This window comes from Coturnix japonica, chromosome 2 (genome assembly GCF_054131305.1).
Source record: "Coturnix japonica strain WE chromosome 2, WE-NBRP24, whole genome shotgun sequence".
Classification (NCBI taxonomy): domain Eukaryota; kingdom Metazoa; phylum Chordata; class Aves; order Galliformes; family Phasianidae; genus Coturnix; species Coturnix japonica.
Window position 1 is genome coordinate 38,648,469 of NC_140664.1, and position 14,897 is coordinate 38,663,365.

The 14,897-nt window shown below is 34.1% G+C and overlaps 1 protein-coding gene across 5 annotated transcripts in view; it reads left to right on the forward strand.

Annotated features, from left to right (window-relative positions):
- The window catches only part of CCDC178 (coiled-coil domain containing 178), a 173,117-nt gene that overhangs the window by 25,544 nt on the left and 132,676 nt on the right, over nucleotides 1-14,897 (forward strand). For 4 of the 5 annotated variants that reach the window (XM_085537414.1, XM_085537415.1, XM_085537412.1 and 1 more), the window contains exons 2-7: nucleotides 1,990-2,068; nucleotides 3,888-4,009; nucleotides 5,713-5,747; nucleotides 7,494-7,588; nucleotides 8,896-9,096; nucleotides 14,487-14,707. In XM_085537414.1, coding sequence (XP_085393540.1) covers nucleotides 2,011-2,068; nucleotides 3,888-4,009; nucleotides 5,713-5,747; nucleotides 7,494-7,588; nucleotides 8,896-9,096; nucleotides 14,487-14,707 — 732 coding nt within the window. In that variant the 5' untranslated portion in view covers nucleotides 1,990-2,010. Of the gene's footprint in view, nucleotides 1-156; nucleotides 258-1,989; nucleotides 2,069-3,887; nucleotides 4,010-5,712; nucleotides 5,748-7,493; nucleotides 7,589-8,895; nucleotides 9,097-14,486; nucleotides 14,708-14,897 lie in introns of all 5 variants that reach the window. The other variant, XM_085537413.1, reaches the window with a different exon arrangement.

The following is a 14,897-nucleotide window of genomic DNA, read 5'->3' on the forward strand; positions in this document are numbered from 1 at the left end:
TAAAATGATCTTTCATTCATATGTTATTCCAGAATAATCCTCTTTTTACCACACACACACACTTATATATATATATATATTTATCTAGGACTTATTTATTTTTCTGTTTTGTATTACCAAATGCTTTCTGAAATTCTGATGTTTTTATTTCTGAAGATTCAAATGAAAGGTACTTATGGTCATGAACTTAAACAACATAAGGAGATTCTGAAACAGCTAACACAGACCTAAGATACTGAGCAGACAAGCTTGGAAAGGTAAATAATGGAATAATTCTAGTGTTGAAGTAAAAGCATGCAAGTCCAACGGTCCTACCTTTCATGTGACCAAAGGGTTGTTGTCGATTTGCTGTGTGTTTCTTTGTGTGTGTGTGTTGTTTGGTTTTGGGTTCTTTGTTTGTTTTTTTGGTTTCTTGATGTATTATTTTTTCTTTTAAGATACTTTTGATTCATTCTGACAGCTGATAAGGAAGCGTACGGGAGTCTGTAGCTAAATCACAGACTGGTTGAATTTGCTTAATTTGTCCTTGCTGGGTGTATGTTTTAATGCAGTTGAGAAAATGATGCTGTTGTAAGACAGCCTGCCTAGAATAGTCCTTCCTCTGCTACTATTCCTTGAAAGTAAAGAAACAGGTGGATGTATTCTTGTTCAATGTAAAACACATTGCCACTGAAAAGGAAATAAGTTTGTTACAGGATGTTTTTTGGTTTTTTTTTCATGAAATTTCTTTAACACTTTGGGAATGTTTTATTATTAATGTATTTTATGTTACAAAGTAGTATTTTGATTTTAATGTTAACAGAAATGACTTAATTATCACTAAGTAAAAGATAAACAGTAATTAACTGTGTGGTTTAATAAAATGCAGGATAATATATTCTAAGCGTAAAAGAAAAGAGAATGAATTAAACAAGAATATTTTGCATTATATCTGTTAATATTTGATCTCATTTTTTGTTTCTTCATTACCCTATTTTTTAAAAATGGAGTTCAAAAGTGTCAACGTTTCTAATGCTTAGAATAGGAGATGTGATTTGTATGAACATATGCAGCAATTATGCCAAAAGTAAATTTCTTCCGTTCTGTGGTTACTATGGTAACCAATATTTACTGTATTTCATTTAGACATATACAGCAGAATGGAAAATGCTAGGTTTGAGCTTTAGTAATCTTTAAGAAAAAATAAAATATTGTGCTATTGTACATGATATTTTAATTACGGGTAAAGGGATGGATCAAATAACTAACATGCTTAGTAGCGTGAGCATTGGTCGTAATCATCTTTAAAACATATTTGGATGATTCTTCTGGTAATGGAAATTCAGATGCTCATTTCTAATAATTGAATTCAGTTCGTTTTTTGCTTGAGCAGAGAGACTGTGCCTACCACTGTCAGATCTTTTTGACCTCTCAAGAATAAGAAAGAGATTAATATGAGAGATGCTCCAAAAGTAATGCCTTCTATTTTATGATGTTGGCATACAATGTCATAGGTGGAAGTTAGAGTTATAGCAGTAGAGATTGAACCTTTCCACCAATTCTCCATTATGTCTTGCTATTGTACTACATATGGCAACAGAGGAGCAGTCTTTGGCATCTGACATGGAAGTGTGTGGGAAGTAAAGGTGTCTTACTAAATTCCTCCAGAAAAAATGGCACCCACTGAAATTCATGAACGCTTGCTGAACATACATGGAGGCCAACCAGTGGATATGAGCACAATAAAGCAGTGGGCAGTGTGTTTCAGCAGTGGTGAAATCGACAGTGGTTCATCTCTGCTTGTGCAGATGTTTATGAGCGTGACATTCAGGCTCTTGTTCACCTGTGGAGAAAATGCAGAGCTAATGATGATGACTGTGTTGAAACACAGTGTTTTGTAGCTGAGAATTTTCTCTGTTGAATAGTGTTATTGTGCTCTTTGTATCAGTAGGAAATAGAAGGAATTATTTTTAGAGTGACCTACATATAGTGTTTTTTTCTTAACATTAGGCTGCAAAATACCGCACAACAATGCTTGAAACACAATTGTTTCCTTATTCTTCTAAGGACACTGATGAGCTACCCCAAGGTATGTCAGTATATCTTCTACTATATGGTTTTCAAATAGCTTAATGAAAGGTTTAAATTTAAGACGTATGTTATATTCAACTTATTTTAATAGTGTTCAATGCTATTTATCTTTCATGGTTTTTATCAGTTATGCTTCTCAAAATTCTTCATAGCAATTATGCGTTTGTATACTCTGAATATCAGTCATTCACTTATTGGTGTTGCTCAGTCATCTAATCACAGTTCAGTTTTTCTACCTAAAGAAAACAAAATTAGCTGAATTTCACATGGCATATACACTTTTTTTTTCTTTTTTTTTTCTTTTTTTTTTTTTTTTTTAGATTTTAAAGTTTAGATGTTTCTGTGGTTCCTTTGTTTGTTTGTTTTTAATTGAGGTATTGGATGTATTAATGAGGTAAGGGCATTAAATAGTTTTTACAACAAAATTAATATTCATTTGGTAAACAGTAAAAAAAAAAATAGCAGCAGAAGCAACTAAGTGAAACTGAAATAATATTGACCCGGAAATGTGAACTTCTGTGAGCACAGAAAAATCCAAAATCTACATGTGCTTAGTTAGGATAGTGCAGTGTAGACACCCTGAGAAGGTCGCTGGCTCTAGAAACAGGCTGAGGAAGATCCTCAGGCAGTTTTTGGCATCCATTTTAGTGGGCTCTGTCTTTCCAAGAAAATTTTGCAAACTGCCTTTTCCATTCTAATAAAGCTGTTTGTCATAACATAATGTTAAAAGGGCCTTATGTGACCCACAGCCTTCTAATCTTTTAGTCTGACAATTTTAATTAAGGCACTGAAAGATTATTAGTAAAAAAAATAACACAAAACAAACACCCACAAACTGTATGTGAAAATTGTCTGCTGATGTATCTACTTTACTGTGTAATCCCTATAAATATTATTGCTATTTATGCTGAATCTCCAACACACATTAAAGCACTGTGTTGCCCGAAAATAATCAGTTAAGGTTCCGCTTACACTTTTTTAGTTGGCCTACTGCTAGGTTTCATTGTCTCATGGTGATTCCTGATGACTTGCTTTAGTGATCCCTTCAGTAAGATTCCCCTTCTGTGTATTGATTAAATAGATAACATTCAGTAGTGTGACAGAGTGGAATTTATTTATGTCATTGTAAGGCTAGCACGCTTGAAACAAAAAGTGGCTGTGAAATCTGTATGTTCTTATGAAACAGTTCATATGTGCTTTGTAGCTTTAATTTCCCAACTCCAAAACTGTTGTTCTGGAACTTCATCCCTTCATAAAATTGAAGTCAACGCAAATTGGCATCAAGTATCATATGTCCAGGAGTTGGCTAACCCTGCCTCTTTGGACTGTAAAACCACTTCTGTTTGGCTTTAGGCTTTTCTGCAGTAGCTTCCAGCCTTGCTTTTTGGGGTTTTGATGTTATTCTTTTTCTTCGGATAATATCTTCACTGGAGACTAACCTAAAGTCATCAAGCTCAATTCATTTGGGATTAAATGTATAAAATTAATTATAGAAAACTGATATTCTGACCTTCCCACTTTTATCACATTTCATCTCTCTGACGTTATTCCATCATATTTTTTCATGCATTCATTAATCCCTCTCTTCTCATATTGAAAAGGAATAACATTTTCTGCATAAAGTGGGCATAGCAATAGACACAACTGTTGCATTCTCATAGCCAGTGAAGACTGGTGACATTCTCATAGCCAGTGAAGACCTCAAGACTGAGGTTTATCGGGTTCCAAATTAATGGACAAAAACCAAGTATCAAACTATCTGGTATCAGCCTGCAGGTAAAGCTTGGCAACATTCTGTATTCTCATTGTATCTGCAGATGTGTGGACCGCCCCAAGGCAACGGAGCTGTGCTTTTGTAAATACCCCATTACCATGTATTAATAAAGCCATTCATCACATTCAAGAGTTGGAAGTAAAGATAGAGAAGTACTTTCAACAGGTACATTTATGGTTGAAAATGGCTGAGACTTTTTATATAAAGTATATTTTTAAATAAGATTACTATGGTGATTTTCTCTCCTTTATAGTAAGCAGTGTTTTTTTTTCCTAGAGAGTACTTAACAATTCCTTGATTAAATTTTCTCTTCTCTCTTACTGAAAGCCATGAATTCAAAAATGCAATGGTCCTTTTTCTAGCAATATATGATGTTTTCATAGCCTTTATAGGTTTTGTAAATAGAATCAAGAATAAAGGGAAGCTGAAAATGGGTATGTAGGTGAAGAAAGAATGCAATACATTCTGTTGTAAAGTACAGTAAAACCTTCCCATTAACTTCCTTGAGAATGTGGTTAGTGTTATTTAAATAATTCATATTGGAGTGTTTTCCAAATATTTAATAAGTTTTGTGTATGTCTACACTGCAGTAAAGGATGATCTCTACCATTGCAGACAAGTTATATTTAAATAATTTAGCTCCCGTGTTGACTGTGTCGTAATCACTGAAGTACATCAGGAAGACAATCACACTTCAGTCTTCTACACTGTTAAATGCTCTGCACTGAGCATTTCTGCAACTACAGCATGGGTACTGGAGGAATCCAAATTGGATAAGCTCTAACAATATCTTGATATACAATATAGACATTGATAGAGAATTTTGTATTGCCTCATTCACTTCTAGTTAAAATAATGTGAGAATAGTAAAATTATTTGGGTGATAATTTTGTTATTAATATACATGAATTAAATGAATAAACACTGATCTGTCCAGATGTTCATTCATTTTAATGTATATGCAGTCTCTTGTGTTTTTTCCAATTCTAATTTTGTGTAAAAACATACAGAGATTAAAGACAATTTGCAGCCTCTAGACAATGACGTTGTTACAACTGTGATTTAAGATGAGGACAGACAAGGGATTTCTGTACTGTGTGTAGTCCATGAATACTTTTTAAAATCAAAATTAGGCTTATATACTGAAATGAATATACTCCTACAAATATAGGGAGCCTTATATTTTACATATCTGCACATGAGTTTGTACTCATCCCTACTAGTATATTAAATATCATCAGTAAATGTGTCCAGTTGACATAGAAAACCTCATATGCTCATTGCTAGATTCTTATTATGAAAAGCAAGGTAGACAGCCTGTGCAGTGATTTGTGAAATGCTTTATCATTCTTTCCAATTCCTGAACTGTTTGGAAACTGGGAATTATTTGGGTATGTGGTAACTGTAGTGATAAGCTTTTGTTATAATCTTATGATGCAGTTAATAAGGTTTCTGTGTCCAAAAAATTTGCCTGGCTGCTTTTAATTCACTGTTATCCACTGTTCTGGATGTAAGTCTAAGGAAGGAAGAGCACAGAAAGTTCATACAGAAACTGTCCAATAGTTCTGAGATTAAATTACAGAGATTGAGTGGCAATATAATTAACAATGTAAAAGGATTTTAAATAGCATTACAAAGCTGAGTAATATTTAACATGTACTTACAAAGAATGGGTTTCATTACCAATCTTTTGGAGATACTTACAGTTTTTCAGAATTCAAAAGCTTTGTAATAATTTTAAGGTATTAAGAAACATAGATCTCTATGCACTCTAATTAGATCCTTTTACAATACAAAGTCCAGTAGCCTTTTTATTAAAGTTATGCATCATCTGAGATGTATAAAGGAACTTGTCCTTTATTTTGCAGTATGACCATGAGTTTAAGGAGGAGAAAAAGCCATGGTAAGAATTATGCATACAAAATCATACAAACTGTTGTATTTGTTTTAATGTCAGGTAATCTTTTGATGAAAAATCAGTGTGACTAGAATGCCTTCTTTGTGAACTTCAAAGTTTACTAAGTTATACTATTGTGCAAAACACATCTAAATTAAGCATTCATATCGCCTACAGGAAATTCTTATTTCAGGACACCAAAAGTGTTCATGCAGTATTTCTTATATGTTCCCTATTCTGTGTTTAATATTCAAAGTTTCAAGGGGATCCTGGGTTTCAGGACCCATCTAAATGATAATTTTTGCTGTGTAGTTCAATTATTGATAATTTTGAAATTGTGCCTCGTTTGAGGTATTTAAATACAGCCCAATATCCCCATTTTTAGCTCTCATTGCTTTAAGTTACAGTATACCCAAAACAAAGTTGACTGTGTAATTTTAAATTGAATGAATTGTGATGTGGGCCACTTTATGATGTAGTTCTCATTACAATGATTAAAAAGAAGAGTTTGAAGAGGAGAGCGTATCTCATGCATTCAGCTTGTTCTGGCTGTTTTGCTCAACAAAGCCTTTATTTCTCTGTGTATTTTTTCTTTGTGTCAGATATGACTACTGAGTCATTTTGTGTTTGCTTATTTATCCAACTCCTCTTCGCCGAACTTCTGCTTCTGTATCTAATTTGAAATCTCTTCCATCACCAAGTCCCGTTTTCCTTATCAAATGTCTTATTATTTTCCATTACTAGAATTTTCCCAGTACCTGAGATGCATTCTCAGTTAATCGAAGGAGGCATCAATTTATTTTATTTTATTTTTATTTTTTTTGCTTCACAGAATCAGTACATTTCTGTGGATTGCTTTCAACTCCACACTTTCACATTATGCATTTATGTGTGACGTATGCGTTTAACTATAGATTTCATTTTGTCTTAGCTGCATGTGACAGGCCTGTATATGCTCTTTAACCTGAACACATAGGCATATATGGGTGGTGGTTATCCTTCATCACCTTCTTCTCAACTCCAGAAGGCTAATGAGCCTCTTGTAGTCATCTGAGACCTCTGGTTTTCTTCTGTTCTTTAATTATGTGGATTATTTCTTTCCCTCTCTCACTTGCAGGTTAGATTTATCCTGATCTTATTTTAACAAAAACCTCCTTTTTTTCTGCTTTTGAATCTCCCAAGATTTCAAAAGCTTTTCTGCTGGAAACTGATGAAACCATTGTGTTTCTAAAAAATCTTCAATTCTTCTCCTTCATTGTTGACTCTGAAATATTTACATCCTTTAAGCTAATAAAACTGAAACTACTTCTGACTTGCAGTGGCAATGTATCTGTGTCTGATGGTGACACTTGATGCTTCTACTGCTGAGAAGAGTCTACAAAGTATAGAGTATATTGATCCTTTCAGTTCAGAACTTGGGCAGAATAACAACTTATCCTCAATGGTTTCTTTGGCAAATATGTAAGAACAGAGTTGATCTGTGCAAGTACAAGATGTTAAGGTAATATTTATTTCTGTTAATAAATACAAGAAAAATCATTCATGTGGAAGTTACACAATTAAGAATTCTTTTGAATGACTTGCATTCTTTTTTATTAACAGTTACTCTATATAACCCAGCATTTAAGTTATAAGACTGAAGCTATAAGACTGAAGAAAGGCACTTCTGACTTAGTGAAAGTAATATTTTTGTAACAGTGGTACTTTAAATTCAGTCTAAAATTTTTTAGTGACAGTGAATTTTATCCCCAGGATAACAGAGCAGGTCTGTGCTGAATCTAATGAAGATACCTGGTTATCATTATCAACTAATTTGGATTTTCAAGATGGTATTGTATCTCTTGAAGGTAAAATGCTTTCTTTATGGTAACCAGCATAGTACTCAGAATGAGTGCAAATAGTTACTTGCTTTCATTTAATATATGCTTTGCATTTAATGATGTTTGCTGGCTGCTTGATACATCTAATGTAAATGATATGTGCATCCTTTGCAATCTATCGGTGTATCATTTGTCAAGGTGAAAGACACATGGATTTTTAATGTTGTGTTAAATACCATGAAATCATTATGTTTGCAAGATGGTAATATACATTTTTCTATGTAGATTTATACTGTTTTAAGCCAGCAGAACAAGTTATTTTGTTTTTCACTTAATTTCAGTAACACATGTAACTGCATCACTGCTTCAGGGTTTCTACAATACACTTCTGACGCAAAGTTATGTTTCTTACAGTTGGTATCTTTGTTCAGATTAAATGTTTATGAATTGTTTTCAGTATTCAAGAGTCTGTGTGCAGTTTACACTACAATCTTTTCAGCGCTGCTAACCTGAGTTGATCCTGTCTACAGTGAATGGTATAATAAGGTTTTTGTTGATGGCAGCAAAGCTAAAATCCAGATTTTAAGTAGCTATCCTTATTTTCAGCGCTTACAGCTTTTAATCAAAATGATTTGGGGAGTCACTGATCATAGCCTGTAGAATTTAAATGGAAATGTCTTGAATTCTGTAATTCATGCAATTCTCTTTTTGTTTTGTTTTGTTTATTTGTTTGGTAGATCAGGTTAAGGATGATAACCTCAAAAATATTTTACTCAAAACAATTAGCTAGGGTATTTTTGATAGCCAGACTAAAATGTTGATGGCCCATTTGTATCACAATGAAAACCAGTGATGTTTGCTGTTGAGATAGTTCACTGAATATGCTTAGAATTCTGAAGACCTTAAAGAAGTCCAGGAGTACCCTAGGGAACATAAAATAGGTATTCTTTAAAAACAACAACAACAAAGAAGAGATAATGAAGAACATGGGGTAATTACTTATCCAAGCAACAAGACAAAAATGAAAGTTGTGTGCCATCTCTGTTAGTATGTTTTTGGAAGTCAGCTGGAAGAAGCATGCTAGTTTTGTTTGCAACCAATTTTTGCTTGCCTTGATACATGTGAATAAGCTATCTTTATATTGAGTGTACACTATAGAGTGTAAGTTTAAGCTATCATAAGAAATAATGATAATGTATTATTAAAGAGCAACGTAACTAATTGTGCTTACTGTGGTGCATGCAGACAGGACAACTTAGTCTTCAGAATGAAGCTGGATTAAAGAGCCTATGATTAAGATTTCATAAAAAATAATATTTAATGTATTTTTAAAGACAGCAAGACATTAACCTTGAAGCAGGAAACAGCAGCTTTGCTACTGGAAGTTACTAAGCTAATTAAGCGACTGGAGGCTGATCGTATGGCGGCAGAAGAAGCTTTGGAGCGGGAGAGACAGCGAAGGAAAAAGTTTTGCATGGAAATTGAAAGTATGTCACTTTGGAGGCTTCAGCACATTCCTGCTGCTGTGCAAAAAGGTATCACTATTGAGGCTAGGAGTATTTGTTATTTTCAGTCAGTTCATTACCAGAGAAAATAATTACAGTATGAGAATAGTTGTGTTTACTGTAATGGAACTGCAGGATTTACTCCTTGGATTTTGGTGTACTTAAATATCCACGGAAAAAAATATTAAAAATATATATCAAACAAACCAAAACCCAGAACACACTATGGAATAGTCTGGCATTGTTTCAGAAATAGCTCTAGAGTAAGCAATACTCTTAAGATGATGAAGAATACTTTTGTCAGGGCAGGGAATGAGAAGTTTGAACAGAACTATAAAGTAATGTAATTGGGCTAAACTGTAGAATAAACCATCAATTTAAATAAAATAAAATGTGATTAACTTGATCAAAGTGTTTACATGAATTGTTGGATGTTACTATTGATAGCATTCCTCAAAATCCCAGGTCTAAGGACATTTAGTGTTACCTTCTGTGATTAGCTGGCATCTACACAATAGAATTAAAAAAGGAAAGAAAGAAAAAAAGGGGGGGGGAAAAGCACCTACTTTGCAGCTGTTTGCTATTTGTCTTCTGACTCACAGATCATGATGGGAAGTAGGTATCATCTGAACCTAGACTGAAAATCTGATGCCTGTGGGAAAACATGTAACTACAGGAAAATTATAAGCATGCATTTATTAGCATTGTCTATTAGCGTGTAATATGTCAAATGTCACTCATATTCGTTGACAATCTTAGGTTAGTGATCAGGGTGGATTACTGCTATTTCCAAATACTCACTTAACTATTACAGCTTTTTTTATGTCTGTGTTCTTAGTACTGTAAAATGCTGACAGCAGTCTTAAAATCACCTATTTTTAGCTGGGATCACCTATTCTTTTTAAGGTTACCATGCCATTATTTGCCCTTGAAACTTGTTCATTTGTTTTTCTACCTTTTCTGGTTTATTTTTTCTACATACTGTGACTTCTGTTCTTTGGTCACATTTATTAATCATTTTAAGTACATACCCTGAGTGCATAGAACATTTTATTTTCTTTAGCAGCATTAGTGTAAGACTTGAGTGCATATCAAATTATTCTTATGAATCTTACCCAGCTTTTTTATCAAATCACATAAGGGTTTGTAGAACAAAATAAAAGTAATTTTAATAATTTTGAATACCCCTACTAGAATTGCAGGTCCTGAATAATTTAAACCTTTTAGAAATAAAGAGGCATTTGCTGGACTATTCCATAGTTAGGAATCACCTAAGATACACCCAAAGCATGTTTTAATCCTGTCTAATAAGATATTCGTCAATGTATAAGATGTTCAGAGAAACATGAAAATGCCTTTCATCTTGGTGTTTAAAGAAACAAAACATGACAACAAATAGCATACAATTAAGAGTGCAGGCTACTAGAGCCTTGATTACAAATTTTAATGAATTCTAGTGAGAGAGAGCACTGAGGAGAGCTTTGAAAGACTAGAAACAGCTACATGGTACTCCAGAATGGACAAGCAGGAGAACAAAATTAATCTTTCAAATCACAGAACAACTTCTGTGAAAAATAATTGCACTTCTGCCTTGTCACTTAGAGTTTCAGACCTGTGTGGCCACAAGCAACTATCTCTGGTTTGTGTGATCTGATGATTTAAACAAAATAAAAACTAGAGGACATGCTCGATGTTGTCAATGTGAAGGGGTTTTCTATAAAAGAAGAATGAAGTTACAAAGATGACAAGTGTTAACTTCATGCGGAATCCAGAATAAACAATTTTCTACTTCATTGGGAAGAATGTTTTAAAAACAGATACACTGATAATAAAGCAGTCAACTGATGTAGAGGAAAGGTGACTGGCTGTATCAGGGAACAGATTCCATAGTGGAGGGTTACTTTTCCTTCCACAATTCACTTTTCTGCACTGAAATCTGAAGATATGTTAACTTTAATGCAACAACTGCTTGAAATCAGTGAATGCTGTTTTACTTGTATGATTCAAGCTCTTCATTGTCAACAGAGAATGGCAAATGTTGACAGATACGTGTTTGCTGTTATTTTGCTTTTTTAATCTATGTAGTTTTCCTGAATAGTGTTATAGTACTATAGCCATGAAATTCTTGACTTTTGCATGAGACAGATATAAATGTCATCATGGTTAATGAACCTATTTTTTCATCTCTCCCCCCCCCCCCCCCAAGTAGATTTTATTCCTATATCCAAGGAGTAAGCAAGCACGTCATCAAACTTGTAGGCTTTTTTGTACAGTGTGGCACCATGATATTTAAAGTTATCATGCTTGTTCATTGTCAGTGAGTAATGGGTGCCTTGGTGGCTGCCAAACTGGTCTTGCAAGTATCTTTGTTTCTGCTTTTATGGCCTTTTTCTCAGTTCCTTTACTTTTGCGACACATCACATTATATGACGATACTGCATGGCTCTCTGAAGTCTCTCAGTCAACATCCATAAATCTTCACTTCCTTTTCACAGAAGTGCTCCATGTTATCCTGTAGCTTCTATGGGGGTAGTTTATTATTTTTATATCCAGATGTCTAACAAAACATATCACAGCAGAAAACAATCAGGACCCTAAAACATAGGAAGAAAGTCTCTTTCTGTATTAATTCTGATTTGAGGGCTGGCAAATTATCCATTAAGGAAAACAGTTGAGTTCTAAAGAAATCTATGTTCTTGAAGTCAGAGATGCAGAGGTCAATTTGTCTTCACTTAAGCGGTTTTCATATGTTCGGTAGCCATCACAGCTCTGGAATGTCATCCTCTCCTTGTGGTCTGCAGTATTTTTCTTAGACTGAGAGCAGCATAACAGTATTTATAGCTATTCCAAGAAAAAGGCCTCAGAGAATGTCAATCAGGTCTTCTCAGTTGTGTTTTTGACCACTTTTTACAGTCTTGTTTTGGTATATTGTAGAAGAGGAAAAATATAGGTTCAGAACCATCATGATATCCCATTACATCTGTTTGTTACTGTGCAGCTCAACTAAAATTAGAGATGGTGGGAAGTCAGTTAATATTCCCAGACACTGATTTGCAAAGCATAGCAGTGGTTTGTCTGTAATTTTACTGTAGTTTTATGGAATTGTATTGGATGCCAAAAGAGAGAGAAACGTTAAGATGCAAAGAAGTGACGTAACTTGTAATAGTGAGTGCCTGGTTGTGGAATCACAATCCTGTGGTACATATTTTGATGTTCATCCTCCTGAGAGTTTGCCAAGTTTCTCGTGGTCCAAGATATGTGGGATATGTTTTTAGTTTGGAATTCTTTTTTTTTTTTTTTCCCTAGGAAGGCAAAATATGAACACATTCCTGAGAATATACGAGAATAATTTTTTGGTTTATATTGATTTGCTTCTTAGTTTATATATTTATCTTAGCTAATGACTAATGAATTGGAAACAAGAAATCATGGTTAAGGTGTTACTATTTTGCAGAGATTGTTACAGATTTTTGTTTGTTTGTTTATTTGTTTTTAAAACAGGAATCTCTGAAGGGCAGTTTATAATGTTTTGAAAACAAAGGGAGAGGTTGAATAAAGGATCAAAATTAAAGTTAATTCATAGAGAGGTTACAAACTATTTCAGGAGAAAATCCTGTGGCAACTGAAAGGTCAAATTTTCCAAAGCAAAAAAACTGCAAGAAGGTTAATAATACATCTTTGTTCTCCAGCACAGTAATATGAGCTGCAGAGCTATTACTTTCCAAGTCAACAGCAGTAATGCAAGATGCAAAAAAATAAAGAATACAAATATTTTGGGGGGACCTGTTTCTTTTGCTTTACTGTTTTGCATTCTCTCTAAATATCAAAAGTTTGAAATAGTAGAATAATGATTTTTAAATGCTGCTAGTGTATGCAGTGATACAATGATGCACTATTTACTAAAAAAATAACCACCACACAGCACGGCAATAAGAAAGCAGAAGTTGGGTTGTAAAGGTTAACCAACTCCCCTCCCTTGATTCGTCAGTAGGCTGTGGCAGTGTGATGTTGTGTCCTTGGAGTAAATATGTCATTTTCAGGCTTATAATAATTCACAGTATCATCTGTAAAACAAAAAAATATGCTAAAACAGAATTGAGAATAAAGGGAAAGGACCCCCAGGGATGTTATAATTATCCCTAATCTAAGTAATACACACCCAGGAGATTTTTAATTAAGAGTTTACATGTCCCATTCTGTGTAGGCACAGAATTCTGTTATTTCTTCAGACTTCCCTTGATTTCCATTATTACTGATTCCTGCTGGCTTTAAGTTCTGTATGACGTTAAGATAATTGCAGTGACACAGCCCATCTTCAGAACTGATCTCTTCTGAAATATAATAAAAATTCAGTGAATTTGTATATATATATATATAAATGTAAAACACATTTATTATTATTTTTATTTTTTTTTTCATTTTGCTGTTAGGCAACACTTAGTACGATATAGAAAAGCTACTTTCTCATACTGTGTCTCTTCAACTTTTAGTGGCAATGAAATAATACATTTAGAAATTTGTGATTTATGTCTTGTTAACACAGCAAAATATATAAAGTGCTAAGAAGTAGCGCCAGATATTCCATAGCTACTTCTCAGAGCTAGAAAGCCTTTTCTTCTTGGTAAAATGTACTTATCTCTCTCAGCTTTATAACAAGAATTTACTCATGTTTAGATATTTTTTCTTCTTTTTAATTGATAATCTTTTTCACTGTTAAACCTCGGCTGCTGCAGTACTGTTAGGACACAGTCTGTAATAAGGCTTTCTTTCTAAGCAAGATGAAATATGTTCTGTCATTCAGCAACCAATGATCTAGTTACATATTTTCTCGTAAGGGCCCTCAGGAAATTTATACCAGTGTAGGAGAAGTAAATGCAATGAAGTGAATTGAGACTGACACATTTCAGTGTGGCAACATGAATCTGTTCTTCTTGACGGCTTTGAATATTTATCTGTGGTTTAGATTTTTTTGAAGCCCCATTTAGTTCAGAAAGTGTTCCTGAACTGAAAACAGTTGTCATATTAAGGGGATCTGTGATATATACTTGCCCTGTTCTTCTTCTGTATCCGCATACGTCCATTGCTGGCAACTGGGAAGTTTACTACAGCTCTTTTTGTGTGGTAGCAGCCTCTCAAGATGTGCCTTAAGGCTAAGTGTTTTAATTTCCTTCATGAAAACAAACCACCACTCACTCTGAGAATTTACTTGAATGATGTAGTTAGGTTATTGAGTTTCAGAACAGTTCCACTGCTAATGTACTATTTGGTGATGTCATTTGTAACCAGTGTCTTCTTTTGTCCTTTACAGTAGTTTACAGCAAAATTTTGCAAGTCTTATACTCGGTATTGTAACTGTGTATTGCCTAATCTCACTAAGCATTCAAATACATATTGTGTTATGCTAATTATCAATTTAACAGAATACGAAAGGTGCGCTCGAGATACCTTAGAGCTACAATGGCATTTAGATTGCAAAAGCCATCAACTGAGACAGGTACAAAACCAAATACTTAAGATAGAAGCAGTCAGCAGAAGGATTCAGGAGGATGTAGACATCATGAAGAAACACAGCCCTCTGCTGGAAGAAAAGCTGAATCTGGAGGGTGAAGCTGTGAAGGATATTTTACTGGCTTATGAGAAGGTGAGTACAAATCATACCAAAAAAACAATCACAAAAATACACACACTTTTAGAGCAGCATTATTTTGGCATCACCGGTGTATTTTCGATTTTGGAGACCGTGAATTGTGTACCTCAGTACAGACAAAATCCAGGGAGTGTAATGCTGTGGGCCTTTAATAAATGTCTCATAAGCACATGTAGAATATAAG